The sequence below is a fragment of the Brassica oleracea genome, chromosome C8 (genome assembly GCF_000695525.1).
Source record: "Brassica oleracea var. oleracea cultivar TO1000 chromosome C8, BOL, whole genome shotgun sequence".
Classification (NCBI taxonomy): domain Eukaryota; kingdom Viridiplantae; phylum Streptophyta; class Magnoliopsida; order Brassicales; family Brassicaceae; genus Brassica; species Brassica oleracea.
This window is the reverse complement of record NC_027755.1, coordinates 15,623,635-15,634,578: the sequence shown is the minus strand read 5'-3', so window position 1 is coordinate 15,634,578 and position 10,944 is coordinate 15,623,635. Positions and strand designations below refer to the sequence as shown.

The 10,944-nt window shown below is 32.9% G+C and overlaps 2 protein-coding genes across 4 annotated transcripts; one reads left to right on the top strand and one right to left on the bottom strand.

The window, feature by feature from the left end:
• Positions 1-4,850: 4,850 nt before the first annotated feature.
• Positions 4,851-6,437, top strand: LOC106312501 (ras-related protein RABB1c-like). The gene is made up of 5 exons (XM_013750050.1): positions 4,851-5,000; positions 5,145-5,284; positions 5,376-5,458; positions 5,678-5,882; positions 6,101-6,437. The coding sequence occupies exons 1-5, from the start codon at positions 4,955-4,957 to the stop codon at positions 6,257-6,259; spliced, it is 633 nt and encodes a 210-aa protein (XP_013605504.1). The 5' UTR covers positions 4,851-4,954; the 3' UTR covers positions 6,260-6,437.
• LOC106312500 lies at positions 6,430-9,793 on the bottom strand. 3 transcript variants are annotated; one of them, XM_013750047.1, is made up of 13 exons: positions 9,276-9,793; positions 9,127-9,208; positions 8,925-9,031; positions 8,717-8,843; positions 8,531-8,625; positions 8,290-8,413; positions 8,057-8,137; positions 7,874-7,972; positions 7,632-7,796; positions 7,263-7,403; positions 7,137-7,184; positions 6,876-7,004; positions 6,430-6,807 (listed from the first exon to the last, which is right to left on the bottom strand). In XM_013750047.1, exons 1-13 carry the CDS (start codon positions 9,344-9,346, stop codon positions 6,577-6,579), a joined length of 1,500 nt encoding a protein of 499 aa, XP_013605501.1. In that variant the 5' UTR covers positions 9,347-9,793; the 3' UTR covers positions 6,430-6,576. The 3 variants fall into 3 exon arrangements, with proteins under 3 accessions (XP_013605501.1, XP_013605502.1, XP_013605503.1); XM_013750048.1 differs by having other exon boundaries at positions 6,449-6,807; positions 9,123-9,208; XM_013750049.1 differs by lacking the exon at positions 9,276-9,793 and having other exon boundaries at positions 6,449-6,807; positions 8,925-9,034; positions 9,123-9,211.
• Positions 9,794-10,944: the final 1,151 nt, after the last annotated feature.

The following is a 10,944-nucleotide window of genomic DNA, read 5'->3' as shown; positions in this document are numbered from 1 at the left end:
TACAACATATGTTTGCCAAACTCCTAAACCAAAGTATTTCATGATTCACTACTTCCACTCATCTATCTTCAAAACAAATCAATTTTATCATATCTTAATTTATATCACTTAAAACTGTTTATAATTACTTGATTTTTATTTTTCACGCATCAAAATATTTTTTTACAAGATTTATAAATTATTTTTAAAATAAACTGGTACCAGATGACTTACACTTCAGTCGTCCAGACGACTTCCAACATCTCAGACGACTCAGACGATTTACTGGGGCTATATTCGTAAAAATGGCTTCTGTTTTTTTGTTTGGTCACAAGGGGTTGAGCTGTAATTTCACTAGGCTTTTAGGTTAGTTTTGCATTTGATTCAAGTTTAGGTATAGGTTTGGGATTAAAATCAAGTTGTGGGTTAGTTTTGGCAAAAACCTCAATTTTTATTGGGCTATCAATAATTAGATTTAAAGAATAAATGATCCATTAGATTTATAGATAGTATAAAATAAATATATATAATTTAATATTGTAATACTATACCACCATATTTTAAATATTTAAATATTGTTGATGTTAACTTTCAAAATTATAAAGATTTTTTTTTAAATAGCAAAAATAATATTATCTAACAATGATTAATCTTTACTACCTTAAACCAATGAAAACAAATTTTAAACTATATATTTTGTTTTAAAAATTTAACAAAAACTAAATGTTTACTTATTTACTCGATAATATAAATCTATGAAGCGAAAAGTTTATTTTTTAAAAAACTTTCTAAATTTGTGAAATGTTACAGTATCTTTGAATATGACAATAAAACAATATTTTACTAATCTTTATATATATACTTACGATTTTAATAATGAAATAATAATCTGAAAATATATATATAGAAGATGATACAACTACATGTGAAAGTTTAAGACAATCTATTCAATGAAGAAAATATACCGTAAACTTATTATGTTTTAAAATTGATAGACACATATATTATAATATATACCAATTTAGAATCGAAAACAAAATATTTATATAAAAATAAATGAAAACAAAAATCTGCGCGGTTGCGCGGTTCGAGATATAGTTTATATTAATAAGAAAAGAATAGAAAACATATTGTACTGAGATGTGTCCGCATCATCTCGCAACTGGAATGACCATGTTTCATTAATATTTGGACCCATTCTTCTAGTTGTATATTATATCTCAAATAGAGAAGTACAAGCATTACACACTTCATATTTTCTCAGTCAGGAACATTATTATCGGCTTAGATGAGCATGATAATGAGGAGATGTTGAGGCTTAAACGTGAAGCGAGGCTTAGGAAGATTGCAACTAAGCAGTTGGTTATACTGTATTGAGATGTGTTCGCATCATTTCGCAACTGGAATGACCATGTTTCATTAATACTTGGACTCATTCTTCTAGTTGTATATTATTATCAAAGTATACAAGCATTGCACACTTCATATTTTCAAATTAAGTTAGGAACATTATATCGGTTTAGGTGAGCATGATAAGGAGGAGATGTTGAGGCTTAAACGTGAAGTGAGGCTGAGGAAGATTGCAACTAAGCAGTTGGTCATACTGTATTGAGATGTGTCCGCATCATCTCGCAACTGGAATGACCATGTTTCATTAATATCTGGACCCATACTTCTAGTTGTATATTATATCTCAAATAGAGAAGTACAAGCATTACACACTTCATATTTTCAAAGCCAGGAACATTATTATCGGCTTAAGTGAGCATGATAAGGAGGAGATGTTGAGGCTTAAACGTGAGAGAGGTTGAGGAAGATTGCAACTAAGCGGTTGGTTATGCCGATAACTCACTTGGAGGGAAGTCAGAGCAATGAAGAAGGGTAAGCCAAAGGAGGTGAGCGATTAGTTTATTGTGTGTTAAAAAAAATGGTTTATAAAACAATTAAAAAGAGTATAGATAAATTCATATATGTTATTTTTTCTATTTTTTTTAAAAGGGTGCACTACACTATTCACTTATAATATGATTGCACCAAGTTACCAATTACAATTTCTATGAACCCACATCAATCGACTTGAGCTCACTGCATTATGCACCAATGAAAAATCCAATTCTACAATCTGAATTCTTAAAAGATAACTGCATAAAGCTTCAACGCAAACAATTCACCATTTTACGTGCATCTAATCTATTAATTTAGGGATCTATTTTTATCTACTACTTGAAGTTGTCATTTAAGTTTTGGTCTCTTTCATAAATGTTACTAGAATATATCACACTACTTTATAAATGAAACATACCTACTTAAACTTAACTGAAATAATCAGTATCATATTTAAAAGAGTTATTCTTAGGTTCACCCCCTAGGGTAAACCTAGAGGTTCACCAACCAATAGGATTTCATTATTTTAAATTTGATATCTTTTAAAAAAGAAAACAAAATATTGTCAAGTTATATTATGTTTTTAAAATAAAAAAATAAAAAAATGGTAGTTACAGAAAAAAGAATTAAAAAAAATCTTTTTAACGTCGTCAGCGAAACACTAAACCCTAAATCCTAATTCTTAAACCCTAAACCCTTGGATAAACCCTAAATCCTTGGGTAAACTCTAAACCCTTGGGTAAACCCTAAATCCTTGGATAAATCTTAAACTCTAAATAAAAACACTAAACCCTAAAACTCTAAACCCTAAACCTCTAAACCCTAAATCCTAAACGCTAAACCCTGAGTGTTTTAATGTTTAGTGATTTTTATTTAGAGTTTAAAATTTACTCTAGAATTTAGGGTTTACCCAATGATTTAGGGTTTAGGATTTAGGGTTTTAGGGATTAGGATTTAGGGTTTAATGTTTTGCTGACGACGTTAAAAATATTTTTTTTTTTAATTACGACTATTTTTATTTTTTTTTACCTTTTAATTTTAAAAAGATAATATAATTTGACAATATTTTGTTTTCTTTTTTAAAAGATATCGAATATGAAATAACATAATATTGGTTGGTGAACCGAGAGGTTCACCCTAGGGGGTGAACCCAAAAATAAGTCTGTTTAAAATAACTTTGGTTCTCTTAATAACAATTAGGGCTGAGCAAAAAACTCGGATCCGAAAAACCGAGCCGAATCTAATCTCAAAAAGTAGTATCGAACCCGAACCGAAATTGATTAAATATCCGAATGAGTTCAAAATTTTGGTATTTAGAGAACTGAAACAGAACCCGATCCGAACCGAAATATTTCGGGTACCCGATTATATCTGAAATTGATTTATATACCTATATATATTAATTATTTTTAGGCTTAATATATATTAAAAACATCAAAATATATAAAATACTTTTAAGTTGTCCAAAATACTTATAAATATATACAAATAGTCAAAAGTACATGTCTAAAATAGTTAAAGTATACTCAAAACACCAACAATACTTAAAATATCTTTTGATTCGCAATCCAAATATTCAAACCAAACCAATTTATATGTTAGTTTTAGGTACTTTGACATATGCTGTTCAAATTTATATGTATGATATTGTTTTGTTTATAGATTTTGAAAAAAATAAATTATATAATGAATTTTAGAAATTTTAAAATAATTTAAATGGGTTATCCGAACCCAAACCGAATCCGAAAAGATCCGAACCGAACCCGAACCGAAATTTAGAAATACCCGAATGAGGCTGAAATCTTTGAACCCGAAAACCCGAAACCCGAATAGACCCGAACCGAACCCGAATGCCCACCCTAATAGAGGGATATCATACAAAACAGAACCACCCTTATACTAATCAATACACGACTAATTTATAATTGTGTCTTCAGTACAAAACCGTGTATGCTTATGTTCATATCACTAATTTCACCTGCATCTAGCCTTTAGTCATATATATTAGATGTTTTTTCAATACTCATTCTATATGGACGTCATGTTTGTAGACAAAACTGTGTTTGCTTCTATTCATATCATATCACTAACTTCACTTTCATCTAAAATTGAATCATTAATACTCTTCACATGCATCATATCACAGAATACGATTCATACATGTATACAATTCATAAATGTTTCTCCAAGATTACGTGTATTGCAAACAAGAAATCCACCAAGAACAACATATTTTTTTGTTACTTTTCCTTAATCTATTTTTTTTTAATAGATGATATTCTCTAACAAATATCATGTTATTTCGACCTTAATATCTATCAACTTCCCAACCACATTCAGATTCCATATCTATTATTCAAATCATATATAGATTAGATTTAATCAAATCTATATGTATATGTTAATATTCTTAACAAACTAATTATGATTAGTTATAAGCATATCGTATAAAGTTGTTAAAATTATATATAATTTTTTTTAAAAAAAAAAATTGAATATTTTAAATTTAACAAATGTAAGTTTAAAGTGATCCAAGTCAAACTATTATACTAAAAATGACCCAAGATTCAATACAAGCTAACAACATGTACAACACAAATTATAACACCATTAAGAAATTAGATATACTATATATATAAACATTACACAAAAAAAATATATATATAAATTATATACACATATATGTACAAAAAAATAAAAATAAAAATTTTACAAATCAATTTCCGCGCTTTAGCGCATGTTAGAATCTAGACTTAGTTTAAACTACGCTTTTTCCTTGAGAGTTTTAAATTTTTGACCTGTGAGTGTTTGACCCCTCACAGCTTCTATTCAACCCTCAAAATTCTTTTCTTTTCTTTTTTTTGGTGAAGAGACTGCATGATGTCTTTCATTCAAAATAACGTCACGCAGTGCGATTACTAAATTCGGAAACGCTATAAAGTTTGTATAGAGCGGGTAATACACAGGTTGATGCTTCGTTGGATTTGCTGGAAATTTAACAAATTCCCGTCTGTACAGAGAGAGAAGAAAGAGATTCTCTACAACTCTCGTCTTCATCGGGATCTTAGGGGTTTCGATTTATTGAGCTCCAATGTCTTACGCTTATCTCTTCAAGTATATCATCATCGGCGATACTGGTAACGTAACTCCTTCGTCTTCCTTTCGTTTCAAATCCATTGAGATGACTGTGACCTATTCAATGATTGATCTGAATCTAGTTGAATAGGAATTGAGATGAAGAGTGATTGATTGATTTTTGATTTTAAAAAACAAAATATCAGGAGTAGGGAAATCATGCCTTCTGCTTCAGTTCACGGACAAGAGGTTTCAGCCGGTGCATGATCTCACCATCGGTGTTGAGTTTGGGGCTAGGATGATCACCATCGACAACAAGCCCCTCAAACTCCAGATCTGGGACACGGTCTCTCTCTCCTCTTTAAGCCTTGAATCTCGTTTTCATGAAATATCATTGGTGTTTGATTTGTTCCCATCATCTAATATCGCTATTGCAGGCTGGTCAAGAATCCTTTAGGTCTATTACAAGGTCCTACTACAGAGGTGCTGCAGGGGCATTGCTTGTCTACGATATCACTAGGTCAGTTTTTATTCTTCTTCTTATCATGAACTGACTTGATTATGAAAGCATTTTTGTACTAACTACAAGTTGAGCATGATCTCTTGACATAATAATGACTTCAGCTGTATTTTTTGGAACCTATTATAACTTCTCTGTAACGCCTAAAGATAGGAACTAGATTTGTATTTTGTCTAGTGTGTGACAAAAATACAATATTGTTCTTCGTTTGTTTTGCAGGAGGGAGACATTTAACCATCTAGCCAGCTGGCTAGAGGATGCAAGGCAGCATGCTAACGCTAATATGACCATTATGCTCATTGGGAATAAGTGTGATCTATCCAGCCGAAGGGCAGTCACCACAGAGGAAGGTGAGCAGTTTGCAAAGGAGCACGGTCTTATTTTCATGGAGGCCTCTGCCAAGACTGCTCAGAACGTCGAAGAGGTAAACATATACGAGCGTTTTGTGACCCACATGCTTTCTCTAGTGTCCAATGTAACCTTCTCATATATGACAAGTATCAACTGGGTTACAAATTGAACATTTAATACCAGAATTAGATTTAGGCATAACTTATAGAATAACGCTCCCTACTTGTCCTACTATTCACACACGAGTAGAACTACTAATCATGATTTGTTGTGCTTTTAAAATTTTGCCAGGCATTTATTAAGACAGCGGCAACAATATACAAGAAGATTGAAGATGGTGTGTTTGATGTGTCAAATGAGTCGTATGGAATAAAAGTGGGATACGGAGGAATCCCTGGGCCATCAGGTGGTAGAGACGGTTCCACACCGCAAGGAGGTTGCTGCGGCTAATATATTGGTGTCTATATCATCACGTAAAAAACAATCATCACATGATGATTTAAGCAAAAACTTCTCTGATTCTTTTTTCTACAGTTGTAAATCCATTTTGATGTTTGATTTGGTGACTTGTGTTCTGGTGAATCTCGGAACGGATTATTAATTTATCTAAAAGAAGTGTGTTTGATTATCTAAGGATATGATTAGGAATGTAGTCCATTTGCATTGACGATCGATACAGTAGTACAGATATGATTTGCTGCATGTGTACATGGCAAGATGCAGAGAACATATACAACAAAATTATTGTATTTTCTTGAACTTTGTTGTTAAGGTTGCGAAGAACGGTGTCTTCCATGGTTTACTCGCTTTATGATGCCAAGCCTGAGTCTTTTGCTGAAAGCCTCTAACCTTTCCAGTTTCTCTCGTTTAGGCTTCTTTGCATCTGTTTCAACTCCTTTCTTCATTTTCTTCTCCTTCCTCTCTTCTTTTTCTTCTTGTTGTTGTCTAGTGGACTCTATTGGCTTATGTTCTGTGTCTCCAATATCAGCTTTCTCGACCTGGAAGGCATGAATCAGAAACTATCCAAACATCTAACAGTTTCGTATAAGATTCAAAGAACATTAACCTGATCACCCTCGCCGACAGTCAAGCTCTCATCTTCTTCAGAGCCTCCTAGTGAAGAGCATCTACCCCAGCTTTCCCGGTTAGAGCTTGTAAATGACCATCCTTCTTCAAACTGATCAATAGGCATCCCCTGCCAAATAACAACAGTCGAAACCTATAATGTCAGCAAGGCTCATAAAGGCTAACACTTGAGGGACTCCATTTAAATGGAGCTCAAAGTCATCATATATATTTAATGTGTGTTTCCACATGCTCCAGTTACCTCAGGTTCATCAATGCTCTGATCATTGTCTGCTACAAGCAAGTCATCCTGTTTCATTAATGATTTGATTTATCAAAAGGAACAATCCAAGAAACAGAAAATAAAAATTCATGCGAGGAGATATACAGTATCCATAATGGGCATGGCTTCTGAAATGAGCTCATTAGTTGGCTTTGTGGTTAGAGAGGCGGGAGGTGCAGAAGAAGAAGAACTTGCAACATCTATACATGCCGAACGAAGCCCAGAGATGATCTCATACAGAAAATTCTGGCAGTACAAAGGAAAAACCCAAGCAGTTAGATTCGTGTGCATCATATTTCACCATGCTAACTGTAATTGAGACTAATCCATAATGCTGTGTGACCACAAGTTCTTAACCCTCAGTGACTCGAGTAGAATGTCTAGGCAAGATCTTTATGTTTATATACTATCTAAGTGTAGACACATAAACAGGCATGATATTTAGATTACTTGATCCAGAGGAGTGCAAACTACCTCGTCCAAACCAGCACCGCTATAACTTTCAAGTTTAGATGAGCAAGCTGAAGAAACTTGAGGCGGGCGAAGAACATTGTAGAAGAATATTAACACTGAATCATAATAAAACTGCGGCCGCGAAGAGTTGTGATCACCATCAAACTTGATGATGTTTTTGTCTCCCTGCATTTTAAGATTACTACATAACATTAAAAATAACACTGACACGAATGCAAAAAAGATAGCAACTTTGTTCTAACCGCATAGCACTTGAGAATGTGGTCAGAGTGATGAGGTTGGATGAATTTGTCTCCGCTTGCATGCCCAAACAAAGCTGGAATAAAAGTCTTTGGTGAAACCTGGGGGAACAAAAATCGAAAAGCTCATGCTAAATTTGGAGCAAATGTTGAATAAGAATATAGAAAGAGGTAACTAAATAACACCTTGAGACAATTGAGATCCATGATATTAAACTTGGCCTTTTTCTGAATTACTCGCCGCATGTACTGTACAGCCACTTTAACCTGATTGAAAAGTGAGATTAGAGTTTCAGAATGTCTACAGTATGCTATCATCATTGGAAGGGATAAGAGAGGGAACTATCTTCTTGGACTCTTGTAGCCATGTGAAGATATAAGCAATGAAGATGATGACTTGGGGGAAAAAGAGAGCATACTGTGAATTTAGGAAGTCTGATCTTGTAAACATCCACTAGTTCCATCATAAGATCAAATAAGTTTGAGAATGCACTGTCTAAGACCATTCCAGCAATTGAAGGATCTTCTGCTCCATAGAGAAGGCTGCACATTTCATTAACAACTTCATTAAATGATGAAGAGAGCCACACAAGGAACACATTCCAGATCACAGACATTAAGAAAGCTGATGAGACATTAAGAGCTAGTTCAAGAAGTAACCTAGTAACTGCGCCCATAGACCGTCCCCAAAGTCCAATACGAGACACCTGATTGCTGTTTCTCAGGTAAGATACAACAGTCTTGAGATCATCTTTCTAGCTTAAGTTTAACAAGCAAAAGGTCAGTGTAACTAGTTGGAAGAGAAAGAGAAGGCTATGAAAGTAAGTAAGAACAAGGAAAACACACCTCATGCCAGCCAAGGCTAACATAATCCCCATCAGATAAGCCAGAGCCGGAGAAGTCAAGTGTGAAAACAGTAATGTTAGATGGAAGAAGAACCATAGCTGCCTCATTTGCGTCTGCCCTACATCCACTGATTCAGATGGAAGTTCTTATTCATCAAATATTAATTCATTTCCAAGAAGAGGAGTGTGCAAAGTCTGTAGTTATGTACCTATTACCATGGCAGTATATAACACAAGGAAGAGGAGTAGTATTCTCCAAAGAAGATGAAGGAATGTAGTGACTGCAACGCAAGGTGTGACCCCTTGAATTTGTAAGCTACTTCAGAGAAAAACATAAGACCTTTAAGATTAGCCACATGAGGAAACCACTAATTGAAGAGGACAGTAACTGGTTTTGCCCATCGTACTTGCCTCCAAGTCTTGTCTTTTACACTTAGTGCCACCGATGCTAAAGTCCTTCTCCCATAAATACTGATCAGGATCATACTCAGCCCTGTTCCAACAGCTATCAATCAGTTGAATGCAAGAAAAGGTTGAGACTTTAGAGAAGTAAAAGGTACCTGGGAGGGCGAATAACAAAGTTGATGAACTGATCAATCATCTTGAGTCCTCCAAGTACCAATGAACTCATGAGCTACCTAACTATGACTACTCTGCATCCTACCTACACATTGATTCGTCTTCAGCGAAATCACTAAGAGATTACAAGTGGCAGCGAAAGCATCATGCTTTCGAGAAACCCATTTCCCATATAAGCTTCTGAGATGCTCAGATCCCCAAAGACAAGAAGAAAGTTGACAGCTTTTTTTGCTGAAAAGCAAGTAAGACCACCCAAAAGTTACCTACTACGGTAGTACTAGCTGGAAGGGATTAAAAAAGAAAGAAAGAAGAAAGCTTTATAAAGGGAATGACATCATAAGCCAGATCTTGAAATGAGTCAACATTTGAGAGAGGAACACTATTCAAAGGCCACGACTTTTGAGAAGAGGAAATAAAAAGGGTAAATAAAGGATCAGGTTTCAGATCTCGAGATGTTGTCGAGAAAAGAAACGATGTTTATTTTGAGGGCTTTCGAACACGGGTCCTTCTGGTCACTGCCACTAATGCGTGCCTTTCGTCTCCAGCTCATCATAAGTGATGTGTGGATCTGTAAAGCTTAGATTATGTGTTTAGGAAAAGTCGTCGTGAGGTTGCGGCTCCTTTCCTCTCCAGCTCACTAAGTGACAGTGATATATGGACATGTCTCTTGCTCTATAAATGTTTAATCAAATTAAGAAAGTATCTAATTTTTTTTTAAGTTTAGGGGTGATATTAATGTGACGACGTCTAACAATCAAATATACATCGTTTTAAGCCTCATGTAATAATCATCTACTAGATTAAGATCCGCGGGATAAACATTATATATATAAACTAGGTTAAGATCTGCGCTTTGCGTGGAATCAACATTATATATATAAATTATTTTATGTATTAAATATTTTTACATATTATGACATAATAAATATATATTAAATAATTAAAAGTCAGTAACTATTAAATATATAATTAAATTGGTGCGAACATATAAATCAATTTTATTAATCCAATTTTTTTTTTATATTTGATAGGATATGTTATTAAATTTAAATGATACTAATATAGATAATATATTTTAGTATATTTTTAATATTAATGTCTATTAAATGATGATTTCTACTCATATAGTTTTTTTTGATCATTTGTATCTTTTATAGAAAAAAAATTAAATTACTGATAACAAAATTTTCATTGTGGGACTAATAGTTTTAGTAATTTATAATTTAAAAAAAAATAAGTTGTCAATGATTGTTCAAAACTTTTATTGTGTATCTTTAATAGCAAAAACTTTAAATTACTGATAACAAAATTTTCATTGTGCGATTTATAATTTTAGTAATTTATAATTTAAAAATATTTATCAATGTTAGTTCAAAACTTTTATCAAAAAAAATTATTCAAAGTAAATTTTGAAATTAAAATATTTATTTATTCAATATGGTTTATAGTTTAATTTAGAATGATATATATACATATATATTTTAAATCTTAATGATTAATTAAATTAAACTTTTATTTATATGATTTTGTAATCATTTGTATTTTGTCATAACAAAAATTTTAAACCATGGATCGCAAAATTTGAATGTGAGACTTTTAACAGTTTTAGTAATTTATAGTCGTTTTTTAAAATTCAAAATATAACATATA

Coding starts and splice junctions, on each gene's coding strand:
- LOC106312501 (XM_013750050.1), top strand. CDS start 4,955: ATGTCTTACGCTTATCTCTTCAAGTATATCATCATCGGCGATACTG. Junction 5,001..5,144: donor TATCATCATCGGCGATACTG/GTAACGTAACTC, acceptor ACAAAATATCAG/GAGTAGGGAAATCATGCCTT. Junction 5,285..5,375: donor AACTCCAGATCTGGGACACG/GTCTCTCTCTCC, acceptor TCGCTATTGCAG/GCTGGTCAAGAATCCTTTAG.
- LOC106312500 (XM_013750047.1), bottom strand. CDS start 9,346: ATGAGTTCATTGGTACTTGGAGGACTCAAGATGATTGATCAGTTCATC. Junction 8,626..8,716: donor TTAGCCTTGGCTGGCATGAG/GTGTGTTTTCCT, acceptor AACTTAAGCTAG/AAAGATGATCTCAAGACTGT. Junction 6,808..6,875: donor CTGTCGGCGAGGGTGATCAG/GTTAATGTTCTT, acceptor CATGCCTTCCAG/GTCGAGAAAGCTGATATTGG.